At 50.8% G+C, this 16,760-nt stretch overlaps 1 protein-coding gene across 9 annotated transcripts in view; it reads right to left on the reverse strand.

Annotated features, from left to right (window-relative positions):
* TMEM44 (transmembrane protein 44) overlaps window positions 1-16,760 on the reverse strand; it is a 50,230-nt gene that overhangs the window by 25,703 nt on the left and 7,767 nt on the right. For 5 of the 9 annotated variants that reach the window (XM_033213093.1, XM_033213091.1, XM_033213090.1 and 2 more), the window contains exons 4-8: window positions 15,701-15,867; window positions 15,400-15,486; window positions 10,301-10,471; window positions 8,727-8,873; window positions 4,737-4,841 (exon numbers count right to left, since the gene is read on the reverse strand). In XM_033213093.1, coding sequence (XP_033068984.1) covers window positions 4,737-4,841; window positions 8,727-8,873; window positions 10,301-10,471; window positions 15,400-15,486; window positions 15,701-15,867 — 677 coding nt within the window. The remainder of the gene's footprint in view (window positions 1-4,736; window positions 4,842-8,726; window positions 8,874-10,300; window positions 10,472-15,399; window positions 15,487-15,700; window positions 15,868-16,760) is intronic. The other 4 variants (XM_033213092.1, XM_033213097.1, XM_033213098.1 and 1 more) reach the window with 3 other exon arrangements.

Here is a 16,760-nt window from a genome sequence, read left to right on the forward strand (position 1 = left end):
GAACCACGATGCTGCTCCCCCTGCGTCTCCTGGAAAGTCGCTCCTTAGGACCAGTGCTCAGGGGGGTTGCTGGGAAAACAAAGGAGCACCTCTGCAGCTCTCCTTACCCATTTCCAGATGGGTATGTGTCAGTGGACAGAGCCAGCAGGGTGCCTGTTTCCCCAGAATCTTGTCCAGTTGGACATTCACATTAAAACAATGTTTAAAGCTGCAAACTGAGCAGGTACAAAATGGCAGCACAGAGAGCATATTCTCTTTATAAAAGCCCAGGTCCCTGAATTGGGCAGGCTTAGTTTGAATCCTATTTCTGTGATTTTTCTAACTGTGGGATCTTGGGTAAGTTACTTAACCTCTCTGTGCCTCAATTTAAAATAGCATTATTAATTGTTAACAAAATAATAGATATAGGCCAGGCGCAGTGGCTCACACCTGTAATCCCAGCACTTTGGGAGGCCAAGGCAGGCAGATCACTTGAGGTCAGGAGTTCGAGAACAGCCTGGACAACATGGCAAAACCCCTTCTCCACTAAAAATACACACACACAAAACAGCCAGGCGTGGTGGCGCGTGCCTGTAGTCTCAGTTATTTGGGAGGCTGAGGCATGAGAATCAAGAATCTCTTGAACACGGGAGGTGTGGGTCACAGTGAGCTGAGATCATGCCACTGCACTCCAGCCTGGGTGACAGAACAAGACTCTGCCTCAAAAAAAAAAAAAAGAAAAAAGAAAAAAGAAAAAAAAGAAAAAGAAAATAGAAATAATAATAGTATCTCTCTGCTATGGTTTGGATGTGGTTTGTCACGTTGAAATGTGACCCCAGTGTTGGAGGTGGGGCCTGGTGGGAGGCGTCTGGATCCTGGGGGAAGAACTCTTCTGGTGGGTGAGTTCTCACTCTGTTCTGTAAGAACTGCTTGTTAGGAAGAGCCTGGCACCCCTTCCTCTCTCTCCTACCGTGTGGCGCCTGCTCCCTTTTGCCTTCCCCATGAGTGGAGGCAGCCCGAGGCCTCACCGATGCAGATGCTGGCACCATGCAAACATGCAGAACCATGAGCCACACAAACCTCTTTTCTTTCTGAACTACCCAGCCTCGGGTGTTCCTTTATGGCAATGCAAAACACACGAGGACACTTCCTCATCCGGTTGTTAGGTTCATTTTTATTAACACTTACATGGTAAATAGTATTATTTTATTAATAATAGATCGCCGTTTATCAAGTGTTTACTTGGTGTCAGCCATTACGCCAAGTAAAAGGCTGTACAGCATAGAGGTCAATGGCACAAACTCAGGTAGACACAGGTCTGAATCCGGTTCTATCACCGACAAGCTGTGTGACCTCGAGCGGGTCACTTAACCGCTCCAACCCCCAGTTTCCTTATCTGTAAAATGGGTACAGTCCTCAGGGCTCGGCTGTGGGGGAAGTTAATCTGTGTAAAGCACTTAGACCAGTACTCTAGCCCGTAACTACCATGTAAGTGTTGGCTGCTATTGTTTACTCAGAGCCTGGCAGGTCCTTGACCCTCAGTAGCTAGGCTGTGATGGGAGGGGTGCCCCGTAGCGCTGAGGGAGGCACCTGCCAGCCCGGCTGGACAGTGGGGCTCGGGGCTCCCTCTTGCCCTCTGACGGACACAGAAGGAAGCAGCTGGGCGGAAGCCCAAGGACGCGCTTGTGGGCTTCAGTGGGAGAGAATGAAGGTGGAACACACTCTTCTTTCATGCAATCTGTTCCCCAACAAGAATCCCCTCAAGACTGAGCTACTGGACGGGTTAAAGTGAATACAACTTTTACACTCTTCTCCTTTGGAAGTCCCATGATGTAGAACTTTCCAGCAAAGCTTTGGCCAGATGCTGCAGGAACTCCCGTGTCTCCCCAAGGGTTCCCCGCACACCCTACCTCCTCCCTCCCTTTGGAAGGACAGTTTAATGGCTGAAGCGGGCTCTTAGCTACAAAGGCATGCTCTGAATCTCTCTGAACTTCGCTTAGGTCACACACAAGGTTCTGTGCACCCAGGATACAAGGAACAACAACAGCAAAAAGCAAAACCTCTCTCTCAGGCCCAGACTCTCTCCGAGCACCAGTGTGTCTGGGCAGCCTGGCAGGGGCCCTCACCACCGGACCATGTATTCAAAACACACCTTTACTGAGAGCCCAGGACTGCAAGACTACAGGCACCAGGAGTCAGTGAGACAGGAGATACAGTTTACATCTCAGCAGGACACAGACAAACCAAAGCAAAAGATCGTGGTAAGTGCTTTGTAGAGAATTTCAATAGGTAATAAAATAGAGTAGTAGGACAGAGGGGTCCTACTTCAGACTGGGTGGTTGGGGAAGAGCTTTGGAGAAGAAGACATTTACGTTGAAGCTGGAAAGACAAGAAAGAGGCAGCCGTGTGAAGAATCGGAAGAATCGGGAGGGAGAGCATTCTGGGCAGAGGAATGGAGAGAAACTCTGTGCAGGAGACAGGAGTGAACAGGAGGCGAGAGATGGGGTCTTGCTATGTGGTCCAGGCTGGTCTCGAACTCCTGGCCTCAAGTGATACTCCTATCTCAGGTTCCCAAGGTATTACGATTACAGGTGTGGGCCACCAAGAGCCCTGGCCCAGAGGAGTGTTTTAAACACAGGAGGAACAAGATGTAATTTACATTTGTGAATGATCTTTCTGGGGCTCGTCAGAGATGGGCAGGGCAGGACCACAGAAGAAGTGGAGAGGATGATAGCCAGGAGGCTGCTGGACTCAAGACCTAGTTCAAATAAGAAAGCATGTATAGGACTCTCAAAAGCAATGGATGGGCATGGGAGTGTGGCCAGGGAAAGAGAGGCATTTTGGGCTTGAACCACTGCATAGACTGCGTCATTTACTAAGATGAGGAAGATGGGGAGAGGAGCCGGTCCGGGCATTGGACGAGGTAAGTATGAGACGCCATATGGTGACAGCTGAATGGGGAGCCGGGCAGCTGAGATGGGAACTGAGGGAGGGGAAAGGACGGAGACACGAACTGGGTGGGGGTTAGCAAGAACTGGTGTGCAGAGCGAGGGGACTGTGGGACTGCAGGGCCCACGAGGAGCAGGGAGCCTGCCTGGGACAGGGCGCTGGACTCCCTCTTTACAGTCAAGTTTACCCGGAGGAGCCAGCAGAGGCCAAGGGGAAAGAAGAGCCTGTGAGGGTGGCAGGAGACACAAAAGAGCGGGGGCCACAGATGCCAGGAGCAGCTGGTGGCCGGGTGCGTGGAATCTCAGAATGGAATGATGGTGGATTTAGCAGCTTGGAAGTCATCGGTGACCTCAACAAGACAGTCTTGGGGGGAAAGTGGGACATGGGGGGAACGTCTCGTCACCTCTTTACCAATCTTCCTCCTCCTGAGGACCCCCCGTGTAGGCCAGAACTCAGGGAGTCATCCGGAGCCCGCCCTCCCTCACCTGCACCTCCTCACCCCTGCAACGCTCCACTTCCCAACTCACTCAACTCCATCTCTGCTTCTCCATCTGCTCCAACCTCCGTTTAGGTCACAATTCCTCTTCCTCGGGCTTCCGACTGGCCCTGACCCACTGCTTGGCTGCTACTCTCCTTCCCCCCAGGCCACCTGCAACTTCCCGGGATGGCTCTAAAAGGCACACCTGACCCTGAGTCTCCAGTACTCAAGCCTCCTGACTCCCATCACCCTCAAGATGATAGACACGGCTGGGCACGCTGGCTGACACTTGTAGTCCCGGCACTTTGGGAGGCTGAGGCCAGCAGATCATGAGGTCAAGAGATCCAGACCAGCCTGGCCAACACGGTGAAACCCCGTTTCTACTAAAAATACAAAAATTAGCCAGACGTGGTGGCGCACGCCTGTAATCCCAGTTTCTTGGGAGGCTGAGGTAGGAGAATCACTTGAACCTGGCAGGGCGGAGGTTGCAGTGAGCCAAGATTGTGCCACTGTACTGCAACCTGGCAACAGAGTGACACTCTGACTCAAAAAAAAAAGATAAGACTCCATGTCTAAATGACCCGACCCCTGCCTCCTCCAGCCCTTTCATCTCCCCTCACTCCTGAAGGGCACCAGCATACACCACCCCGAAATATGCCTCTTTAGCATATGGATTCCTTAGACCTAAAGGGATTCGAAAACCAGCAGAAGCAGAAGCTATTAACCTCCCCTAACTGCCTGAAAATAGAGGATACATTTTCCCTTCATAAAGGAAATTTATATTTATAAAGGAAATTTCCATTTGTAAAGATATTTCTGCACCAGGAAGAGAGCTACTTTCAGAGACAAATCTTGTCACCTGACAGACTCTCACCTGCATAGCAAGACAACCCTTATTTCCCACACAGGTCCTCCCTCACCTTATCTCCCACCCCAGAACCCCAAACCTCTTTTTCTTGAGTTAGCCTAATATGGTATGTATATATGGTAGCCTAATATGGTATGATGGAGGTGCCTCCATCATCTGGCCACCTCCTTGAGCCACATTTTTCTTTGTAAATTTCCATGTACGAGTAAAGTTGTTTTTGTTTGTTTTTCTCTCTTGTTACTCTGTGTTTCATCAGTTATGAGGGTACAGGGAAAATATTTTTCTCTCTAACACTCTCCTACATCCACCCCTCCATTGCAACCTTGGAGAGCTCCTTCTTTTTTACCTGCTTGTCTGTTTTCTCCTGCCCATCCCTCAGCTAAAGCATCACCTCCTCCAGGAAGCCTTCCATGACTGCTTCCCACCCTCTCCGACACCTGGCCGTGACTGATGGCCACTCACCTGCTGCACAGGCTCAATGGTCAGCTCCATGTAGCGACTGATTGCTGTCATTGTCCTCAGTGACTTGCAGTGTGACAGTGTGGTGAGAGGTACCCAATCCGAATTCTTGCAAGTAAAGGCAGGGAGACAGAAAGGAGAATTCTCAGTCAGGAGGCATTTTCTAAAAACAAGGTCACATTTTATTCAAAAGGGTCCCCGTGGTATTTTCTCTCTCTCTCTCTCTCTTTTTGTTTTTGTTTTTACAGCACATCTCACTTTCGGCTTCCTATGTGTCTTATCTTTCTCTTTCAGGTCACAGTAATTCAGTATTTCCCAAATTTTGCAGCACAGTAGAATCAATTAGGAATCTATTTTTTTTTTTTTTTTTGTAGAGACCAGTTTCACTGTGTTGCCAGGTTGGTCTTGAAGTCCTGCGCTCAAGGGATCCAGGAGTGATCCTCCCGAAGTGCTGGGATGACAGGCGTGAGCCGCCACACCCGGCCTATTCTGCTTTTGAGGCTCCCCAGCTGAGCAGCGATCTGGAGTAAGCTGTGATGGAGGCACTGCGTTCCAGCAGAGGTGACAGAGTGAGACCCTATCGCACAAACAAAACCACGAGTGTTTACTTCCCACTTCCAGACATTCTGATTTCATCGGTATGAGATGTAACTGGGAAGTGGATAGTTTAAACGCTCCCCAGGTCATTCTGACACGTGGCAAAGTTTGGGAACCACTGCAATAGGTGCCAAATAAGTGCTTTTGCAAAGCCGTGGTCCTCTAATCTTGGTGCACATCAGAAGCACCCTGTGGGCTTGCTATAATACAGATTGCGCCGGGCACGGTGGCTAAAGCCTGTAATCCCAGCACTCTGGGAGGCCGAGGCAGGCCGATCACCTGAGGTTAGGAGATAGAGACCAGCCTGGTCAACATGGTGAAACCCTGTCTCTACTAAAAATACAAAAATTGGCCGGTCAAGGTGGCGTGTGTCTGTAATCCCAGCTACTCGGGAGGCTGAGGCAGGAGAATCGCTTGAACCCAGGAGGTGGAGGTTGCAGTGAGCTGAGATCATGCCACTGCCCTTCAACCTCGGCAACAAAGTGAGACTTCGTCTCAAAAATAAATAAACAAATACATAAAATGCAGATCGCTGGACCACACCCTCAGTGTCAGATTCGGGAGATCTGGGTGGAGCCCTCAAATTTGCATTTCTCACAATTTCCCAGGTAATCCTGGTCTAGGGCCCACACTTTGAGAACCACTGCTCTGAAGGATTGCTAAAGAGACTCCAAAGGCTTCTACATCTCTCCAAAATTCCAAGACACACAGAGCTCTGTTAAGATTTTGGCCCCCTTTCGGAATATCATTTCCTAACAGTTGCTAGAAAGAAATGAAAATAACTTCCACTATGGCCTTCATGGGAACTTGGGTCTTTGGTCTGAGCACCTATATAAAAAAATGCTTTCGTCTGCGTCATATACACCATCATCTGCTATTTCATGGACTCAGTTGGATCACGTTGTTAAGCCATTTGGAGAACATTCGGAGGAGCAGTTTTTGTTTTTGCCGGTCCAAATGCACTCCTCATTACTTCCTCCATCCTGGCCACGGAGGAGGTTACTCACAGCCTCACTCCCACTCTCTGTGGGAGGAGTCTAAGGTAGTGAAGAGCCCAGGTAATAGATGAGATTTTTTTCCAAAAAAAAAAAAAAAAAGAAATATTAGAAAAGAGGGAGTGACTTTATATTCAAGTCCTTACAAGCTTTCCTTGAGGTACTTTCTCAACTATTTGGAACCAAAAACTTTTGATGAAGACAAATAGCCTCAATTAGACAACTGGCTACTTGTAGAGGTCATCTATTTAAATCAATAAAAGGAGACACATTAACTTTGGCTGGTGGCATGACATAATTGTAAAGGTTTGATATTACTGTAAACAACACTTTCGTTTTTTATTTTTATTTATTTATTTTCTTGAGACAGAGTTTCACTTTATTGCCCAGGCTGGAGTGCCGTGGCACGATCCTGGCTCACCGCAACCTCTGCCTCCTGGGTTCAAGCAATTCTCATGTCTCAGCCTCCTGAGTAGCTGGGATTACAGGTGCCCACCACTACACCTGGCTGATTTTTTGTATTTTCAGTAGAGACGGGGTTTCACCATGTTGCCCAGGCTGGTCTCAAAAACTCCTGAGCTCAGGCAATCTGCCTAGGCCTCCCAAAGTGCTGGGATTATAGGCGTGAGCCACTGTGCCTGGCCTAATCAACACTTTTTTATTTTTTTATTTTTTGAGATGGAGTTTTGCTCTTGTTGCTTAGGCTGGAGTGCAATGGCACGATCTTGGCTCGCTGCAACCTCTGCCTCCCAGGTTCAAGCAATTCTCCTGCCTCAGCCTCCTGAGTAGCTGGGATTACAGGTGCCCACCACCACACTCAGCTAATTTTTGTATTTTTAGTAGAGATGGGGTTTCACCACGTTGGTCAGGCTGATCTCAAACTCCTGACCTTGTGATCTGCCCGCCTCGGCCTCCCAAAGTGCTGGGATTACAGGCGTGAGCCACTGCACCTGACCCCCAAAACAACACTTTTAAAGATCAGCTTTCTAGCATTATCAACTAAAAAAACAAAACAAAACAAAAAAACAAGGAATAGAATAAGTAGTTACACTGCAATGACCACAGATAGCAAATGGGTCCTTGTGGCTTGAGAGGAGTTTTTAGAGGCAGCATCACAAGCCGATTCCCAAAGGCGGGATCACGTAGCCGGGTGTGCTGACAGGCTCTGGAGCCCTGTGTTAGGTGGTGGGAATGACGCGGATGTTAAAGATGCATGTGAAAGTGGGAATACAGGTTTTGAAGAAATAGGAGTGAAAATCACATAATTTATGTTTTTGAGATAGGGTCTCACTCTGTAACTCAGTTGGAATGCAGTGGCGCCATCTTGGCTCACTGCAACCTCTGCCTCCAGGATCAAGAGATCCTCCTGCCACAGCCTCCTAAGTAGCTGGGACTACAGGTGCGCACCACCACACCCGACCAACTTTTTTTTGTATTTTTGGTAGAGACGGGGTTTCACCCTGTTGTCCAGGCTGGTCTTGTGCTCCTGAGCTCAAGCAATCCACCTGCCTTGGCCACCCAAAGTGCTGGGATTACAGGAGTGAGCCACTGCACCTGGATGAAAATCACATTATTGAAAAATGATGCAGCATGTGAACTTATATACCAGTAAGTAAATTCTTCAAAAGCATCAAGTGGGCATTTGACTATTTCATCTACATTGTTATATTTATCAAGTCTTTAAGTGATCAAAAACACTTCAAAACATTTGTGTAATTGGGAAACTGGAGGATCCTGTGGCATCCGAGGTTCCCTTAGCTTTCAACATAAACAGCAGGTTTTTAAAGTGACCAGCTGGGCCAGGCACCATGGCTCACGCCTGTAATCCCAGCACTTTGGGAGGCCAAGGTGGGCGGATCACCTGAGGTCAGGAGTTCGAGACCAGCCTGGCCAACGTGGTGAAACCCCATTCGTCTCTACTAAAAATACAAAAAATTAGCTAGGTATGGTGGCATGTGCCTGTAATCCCAGCAACTTGGGAGGCTAAGGTGGGAGAATCACTTGAACCTGGGAGGCAGAGGTTGCAGTGAGCTGAGATTGTGCTACTGCACTCCAGCCTGGGCAACAGAGCAAGACTCCATCTCAATCAATCAATCAATTAATCAATCGATTTAAAAAAAATAAAAATAAAGTGACCAACTGGGCAAGCAGGGAAGGACTTCCGGAATTCCCAAGCCCCGGCCCTCATGGAGGCTCACTGCCCCTGTCCACTCCATGCCAGTAAACAGGATGGGCCCGTTACATGTCATGTGTTAGGTTTGGCCACTGTTCCGTCAGCGAGACAGGACAGCTGTCTGAGTCGCCTGCAGAGAACACTCGGCAGGCAGCTTTCACACGTCCGCAGTATCCTGCTGTTTCTCGAGATACTGTTGCGGGACCAGAGTTTTCCAGCCAGAGAGACCTTGTCCTCGTTCCTCGCCTCCGGGTTTTCCTCCTCTTTCTCTGCACAGGTCAAAAGCGCTTGGGTGTCAGGGCTCTCTCTGGCTTCAGTGGCAAATCCTAAGGCCTGTCTCATCTTGCTCTTCATCACACACGAAAGGAAAATAATCTGAGATGGTGGAAGTTAAGGTAGAAATATTCCAGCAGCCTAGTGCGGCCCTTCACCCCTTCACACCATGCTGCCACCTCCCTCCCCACTCACCTACTCTCCTCCCTCCCCGCTCACCTACTCTCCTCCCTCCCTGGTATTATCTTGCCTGGGACAGAGAGGAGCTCATCTGAAGACAGGGCTAGGGTGGATATTCCTGTCCCCATGTCCCCACGAGGGCCCAGCATCCAACGTGACCCTGTCCCTAACAAGGACTTGGTAAATATTTGCGAAACAAAAGCATTTTGTAAAACATCTTTCTTGACAGGCCTGGCTTACAGTGACAATACATGCGGTTGGTTGGATAGCATCCCTGAAAATTCAGATCCACCTCTGAATGTGACCCTTTTTTTTTTTTTTGAGACAGAGTCTTGCTCTGTCACCCAGGCTGGAGTGCGGTGGTATGCTCTTGGCTCACTGCAACCCCTGCCTCCCCAGTTCAAGTGATTCTCTTGCCACAGCGTCCCAAGTAGCTGGGATTACAGGCACCTGCCATTATGCCCGGGTAATTTTTGTATTTTTAGTAGAGGTGGGGTTTCACCATGTTGGCCAGGCTAGTCTCAAACTCCTGACCTCAGGTGATCCTCCCGTCTCGGCCTCCCACAGTGCTGGGATTACACGTGTGAGCTGCTGCACCTGGCCCAGACTGTGACCTTATTCGGAAGTAGGGTCCTTGCTGATATCATTAGACAATGAAGTCATAGTGGATTGGACTGCACCCTAACTCCAACAGCTGGGGTCCCTATAAGAAGAGGAGACACACGAAGATACACCAAGGGAAGAAGGCCATGTGAAGGCCGAGGCAGAAATGAAAACGATGCTGCCATGTGCCAAGGGACACCAGGAGCCACTAGCAGCTCCTGCAACTCCACTAGCAGCTGGAAGAGGCAAGCGAAGATCCCTCTAGCGCCTGCAGAGAGGGTGTGGCCCTGCCTTGCCTTCATACACCCCACCACCAACACGCCATAGCCATTATCCACAGTCAGCATCTAAAAATACAAAAATTTTTAGTCTCCACTAAAAATACAAAAATGAGCCAGATGTGGTGGCATGCACCTGCAGTCCCAGCTACTCGGGAGGCTGAGGCAGGAGAATTGCTTGTTCTTGGAAGGTGAAGGTTGCAGTGAGCCAAGATCACGCCACTGCACTCCAGCCTGGGCAACACAGTGAGACTCCATCTCAAAAAAAGAAAGAAAGAAAGAAATAAACATAAAACTACAAATAATTGCATTTGTGTTTGCCTGCCCCAAGCTTCAAACCACTCCCTGACTGCTGGGAGGGTTCCATCTAGCAAGAGAAAAGGAGGGTGGGGGCAGGGGCAGTGAGGGGAGGAGACACAGGCCTCCTCTGGCTGCAAGCAGGGAACTCCCCAGGCCTAGGGTGGATACAGCGAGGTCCAGCGCCGCGCGGCCGAGGGAGGTCAGGAACCAGGGTGTGGCCCGCAGCAGGTACTCAGGCTGCCGGTCGTGGGCCACAATGGCCGAGGCATAGAGGAGGCCAGCCAGGGCCGAGAGGAGCCGAGTCCACAGGTGGATGGAAGGAAATGTCTTCCCCCGGCACTGGGCAGAGAGAGGGAGGGGCTGGGCAGGGAGGAGCAGCAGATCACAAGACCCAGGGCCCTCAGTGGCACAGCAGGTTGCCGGGCCAGCCCTCTGCCTGCAGCCAGTCCCCCAGGGCAATGCTTCTGTTAGACTTCCAGCTTTTGCTCGAGTTACTTCTTCTGCCTATCAGACTCCTACTCATCCCTCAGAACCTGACTTAAACTTAACTCTGGGAAACCTCCCCTTACCAATTCAACCCTAAGGGGAGCAAGCAACTCCCTTTTCTGAGCCCTAACACATCCCTCCAGCAGAGTACTTTGATTGATCATGACTCAGCCCTTTACACAGTCAGAGGGCTCCTGAGGGCTGGGTGGGGGTCCTCACCATCCCAGGGCCCCAGCACCTGACACTGGGCAGCGGCTCCCCAATGTCCGCTGGGAGAACGTGAGGGAGACTGGGATGGTTTGGACATTCGTCCCCCCAGATCTCACATTGAGTTGTAATCCCCAGTGTTGGAGGTGGGGCCTGGTGGGAGGAGGTTGGATCATGAGGTGGATTTCTCATGAATGGTTTGGCACCATTCCCTGGGTGCTGGCCTCGCGAGAGTGAGTTCTCCTGAGATCTGGCTGTTTAAAAACGTGTGTGTGGCACCTTCCCTTCCACCCTCTTGCACTCTCTCTGCCTGTTCACACTTTGCCTTCAGCCATGAGTAAAAGCTCCCTGAGGCCTCCCCAGAAGCCCAGCAGATGCAGGCGTCAGGCTTGGGTGCCTGCAAAACCGTGAGCCAATTACATCTTTACAAATGACCCAGCCTGAGGCAACGCAAGAACAGCCTGACACAGAGACCGAATCAGAAGAGCTGAGACCTGGCCCTTCTCTCCCTGGGATCGCTGATTCTGACCCAGGTCACATGGGGAAGATCCAAAAAATGAGAGACGGTATTCTGGAAATTTTAAAGCCAAGAGGACATTTCTGAAGAATACGTAATAAAAATACTGGTTTAACAAAAGGAAATATGCACTATTTATATTTATATGTAAGTAGCCTTTATATGCAGAAAGTCACTATATATATGAATATGTATATACACAAACACCATATATTTCTGATTATATACTTATATATTTAAATATATGAATTAAAATTGTAAATAGTTTATATATTAAACTCTAATGAGTTAAATATATAACTCTAATGAGTTTAATATATAAACTATTTACAATTTTAATTCACATATTATAAATTATAATTCATTAGATGAGCTCATATATAAATTATAATTTTTACATAATTTAGTTTTATATAAATTAGACTATATATAGTTAAGTTTATATATAATTTAGTTTATATATATATAACTCAGTTTATATATAATACATATAAAATTTAGTTTGTATGTAATACATATGTAAACTCATTAGATGCTCATTTCCTATGTTCATTTGATGACCGTATTTACAGATATATAGACCTTGGCTAGGGAATGAGAAAAATTCCAGAGAAAAAGCACGTTTTGGCCAATTTTGCCCCACTTTAAATTTAACTCTTAAAAATAATCTGCGTCCCCTCGTTTGTCCCCAGGCCCCTCTGTGTCTGGCCCGCCCCCAGAAGACTGCGTAGGGGAGAGAGCACAGTGCCACGCTTCGCCGGGGAGCAGCGGCTGGGAGGGTGAGCCCTGGCCCACTGCGCCCAGAGGCTGAGGGTGGAGACGACGCCCCGTTCCCTTCGGCCCTTTCTACCTCACACAGGAAGCAGCACTGCTATGGCTAGAGGTGCTTGGCGCCCCCACCCCCGACCTAAGCACCCACCACCACGTTAGAGAGGACAGTGACAGCCAGGGGGAGGTGGCAGGCAGAGCGGGGCTGGGCCTTGCTCTCGCTGCTGCTCAAGATGAACCGCGCTGGGGAGCCCTCTGCCCTCATTCTCGTGCTAAGCCAGTGACAGTGACCACTGTCCTCCAAAGCAGTCTCTTCCCAGGGTCAGTCCTGGGGCCGACCCTGAGAAACATGGAGAGCTCTATTTACCTGCAGTGCCAGACATACAGTAGGTGCTTAACCACTGCTTGAAGAACGGAACTGGATTGTGACTGGACGAGACGTGGCAGTCCCTCTCCAGCCTAGGCAGGCCTTGCCTACAGATAGGACAGAGGCCGGAGGCACGCCCCAGCCTGGGCTGCCTGGCACGTCCACGTAAGGGCTGGAGGCAGGACAGGCCTCAAATGGTCTCTGCAGCTGCCAGGACTCCTGGTGTCAGCACGCTTCACTCATCTGTGGGTATTTCATACCCCTTGGCCCACTCAAGGACTCACTCCTGGAGCAATGGGAACGTTGCCACCAAAGCGACCTAGCCATTTTCTCCTTGGCAACCTCACCATGGCCAAATTAGGAGCAGCTTCTGGGAGAGCCAGGGTCTGAAGCCATGCTGACCTGGCTTCCCAGAACACCCCAAACCCTGCTGGGTTTCTCCCTACGAAGGGTACCCTAGCTCTGGGCTCTTCTTCCTGGAACCAGAGTCACTGAGAGGCGGCAGCAGCTCCTTACCTAGAAATACAGCATGTTTCCTTTCCGGAGTCCCTAGTGCAATTTCACTCTCTTGTCCTGCCCGGGGCCCTCAGGCTTCAATACCTTGTAGTGATGGGGAGCTGACACCTCCTAAGGCAGGGTAATGCTGGCGGCTCTCCAGATGCCAGGCACTGTGCAGTGTCTTACCCTGAAGTTCTTCCTTTTACTCAACAGGAAGGCGCCGGGCGTGGTGGCTCCCACCTGTAATCCCAGCACTTGGGAGGCCGAGGCAGGTGGACCACCTGAGGTCGGGAGTTTGAGACCAGCCTGGCCAACATGGAGAAACCCAGTCTCTACTAAAAATACAAAAATTAGCTGGGCGTGGTGGTGCACGCCTGTAGTCCCAGCTACGCGGGAAGCTGAGGCAGAAGAATCACTTGAACCCAAGGAGCTACCCAAACCTGGGAGAGGATTGAGGCCTGGAACAGATCCTTCCCTAGCGCCTGCAGAAGGAGCATGGCCCTGCCGGCACCTTGATCTCAGACTTCTGACCTCTGGCACTGAGACAATAAATTTCTGTTTTTGAAAGTTAGTGGTACTTTGTTATGACAGCCCTAAGGAGCTACTACCAGCGGTCAGGGCCCAGTGCCAGCTTCTTCAAAGGCCTTCATGCAACCTGGTCTCTCAGCTCTGGCACTACCCTGGAGAGCCACCCCGGTGGGCTGTTGAGCTGAGCCCAGTGCTCGCCACTCTCCCCTCCATTAATCTAAAGACAGGACACCCGCTGATGAGGCCCAGGCCCCGCGAGGCTTCTGGCAGTCACAGCACAGAACGCAGCTTCACTGACTTCACCAACCACCACGAACTACCCTCCAGCGCTGAATGCTGTATCCCTGGAGCTGCTATTCAACCAAGACACTCTTGGGCAAGTAATTTTTTTTTTTTTTTTTGAGATGAAGTATTGCTCAGTCACCTAGGCTAGAGTGCAATGGCATGATCTCGGCTCACTGCAACCTCCACCTCCTGGGTTCAAGTGATTCTCCTTGCCTCAGCCTCCAGAGTAGCTGGGATTACACGCACCCGCCACCACGCCTGGCTAATTTTTGTACTTTTAATAGAGACGGGGTTTCACCATGCTGGTCAGGCTGGTCTTGAATTCCTGACCTCAAGTGATCCACCCGCCTCGGCCTCTCAAAGTGCTGGGATTACAGGCATAAGCCACGGCACTCAGCCGATTCTTTTTAGACTAAATGGGCCTATGACATGTCATGGTGCTGGGTTTACCCACTGTTCCGTCAGTGAGACAGGAACAGCTGTCTCAGAGTCGTCTGCAGAGAAAACTTGGCAGAGCAGCCGTCACACGTCCACAGTGTCTCGCAGTTTCTCAGGCGCTTTCACGCATGGGGGCTTTTCCTGTGTGCTCCCCTCTGCCGATGGCCTTTCCCTAGCCTGTGTCCTCAAATTCACTTTCCCTCCTGAGGCAACATGACGTCTCCCCCCACCCCACAGTCTGGCAGTGTAAACAGTTTTCGCCCTTGCTCATTGGAAGAACGTAGGAGCCTTCTCTCTCTCTCTCTCTGACACCCCAAACATTTGTTTCTATCTTTCTTGAAGCGTTAGGAGATGCTGTTTCACGTTCCTGTGTCTTCCATGAGACTGTGAGCTCCCGGAGGGCAAGCGTTCGCCCCTGCGCACACCTTATCCCCCACAGGACTGGCTGACACAGGGCCTCCCTCAATGTGGATGCCTGGAGAATGCCTGCCAATAAGACACTCTTTTTTTCTGAGATGGAGTGTTGCTCTTGTTGCCCAGGCTGGAGTGCAATGGCACGATCTCAGCTCACTGCAACCTCTGCCTCCCGGGTTCAAGTGATTCTCCTGCCTCAGCCTCCAGAGTAGCTGGGATTACAAGCATGCACCACCATGCCTGGCTAATTTTTGTATTTTAGTAGAGACAGGGTTTCACCGTGTTGGTCAGGCTGGTCTCAAACTCCTGACCTCAAGTGATCCACCCGCCTCGGCCTCCCAAGGTGCTGGGATTACAGGCGTGAGCCACTGCGCCTGGCCTAAGACACTCTTGATCTACACAGAACCTCATACCTGACTGCCTGGAGTCTCTCAAATCTCATTCTCTCATGGGTTTAGCCAGCCTCGGGGGCTTTTTCCTCACAGCCTGCTTTTCATTTGCTACAGGAAATGGGAAAGAATACAAGGGCTTTCCCCGAGAGGCTCCCGCCGTCCTCAGGACGCCCTGGGTTGACTGCCCCCTCTCCACACACATCCCCTCCTTGCTGCCATACACACTAACGCTCTTCAGAAAAAGCTGAGTCCACGTGCATGCACACACGGTGACACCACACTCCCGTCCCGTGACCCTCTCAGGACGCTCCCAGGTGCCCTGAGACCTGCCATGTGACCCACAGTCCCAGCCCCACCCCAGCCTCACAATTCTGGAGAGAGGGGGGATCCGAGAAGCCCAGGAGCCAAAGGCGGCCATGCTACCCAGCAGGTAGCCGAGGATCTCAGTGTTTTCCTGCAAGAGGAGGTGATCCACCATTAGCACTCTGCAGAGACTGGCCATGTGCCCCAAGAAGCAGACAAAGCTCAGGATTCCTTTTCTGCTTTCAGAGGTTTCTTCCAACAAAGGAAGGCTTAACCCCAGTCCCCTAGCCCCCGCCTCATCCCACCCCAGGCATTTGGCAGGACACGCAGTACCCCGAGTCCTCCCCAGGGTGGCCCAGCCTCACCTGCAGCAGGCTCGCCAGCAGCCTCCGCTGTGGCCCCCGGATGGTGGCTGAAGCCTTTGGGACAGCAACCCAGAGAGCCCAGCATGGGCCCAGGCTCAGCGGCAGGGCCAGGGCAAACACACTGGCCCTGAGCTGCCGCCTCCTCTTCCTCTCTCGGGCTTCCCAATCTGCAATAGACACCAAAATCCCACAGGGCTCCTGGAACCTAGACCTTGTCAGATAGCTGCGTGGGAAGAACTGGTGTCAGGTCCCCACACGATGCCAAAACGAGTTCCCAAGTTATTCTGCAGGCCAGCTCCTCCCCACCCTTCAGGGCCCTGCAGTTGTGCCACCTCTTCAAGGAGCCCTTCCTCTCCACCACCAATTGATTGCACACCCCGCCCCCATAACGTGCTGTTCTCCTTCCTTAGGCAGAGATGACATTGTCTTCTCTCATATGCATCTGCATGTAGACAGCAGTGCCTCTTCCGGACTAGAGCTCCTAAGCATAAGGCACCATCCCCTGGTGGTTTCTCCAGTCTCCACAGATCAGAACCGGTACAAGCGTGGTAAAAGCATCGACCAGTGAATCAGTGACGGCCAGCGGGAACTGCGCAGGGCAAACAGCAATGAGCGGTGTCTTTGTCCTTGAAATGTAAGACAGGCACTCCTCTGAGCAATTCTGTTTATTTTTTCTTTTAGAGATGAGGTCTTTGCCCAGGCTGGACTTGAACTCCTGGGCTCAAGCGATCTCCCACGTTGGCCTCATGAGTGGCTGGGATTCCAGGTGGAAGCCACTGCCCAGCTCTCTCCTGAGAAACTCTAAAAAGAGCGTTTCTCTTCTGGGAGCACTGAGCCGCTGAGGGCGCGCTACACTACACACTGACGCAGCCCCCTCGGATTTACTGATTTATTTTCGAGACAGGGTCTCGCTCTGTCACCCAGGCCGGAGTGCAGTGGCGCAATCACCACGCACTGCAGCCTCCACCTCCTGGACTCAAGTGATCCTCCCACCTCAGCTTCCCAAGGAGCTGGGACCACAGGCAATGTACCATCACACCCAGCTGCTTTTTAAAATGTT

This window comes from Trachypithecus francoisi, unplaced genomic scaffold, assembly GCF_009764315.1.
Source record: "Trachypithecus francoisi isolate TF-2019V2 unplaced genomic scaffold, Tfra_2.0 Lachesis_group0, whole genome shotgun sequence".
Taxonomy (NCBI): Eukaryota; Metazoa; Chordata; class Mammalia; order Primates; family Cercopithecidae; genus Trachypithecus; species Trachypithecus francoisi.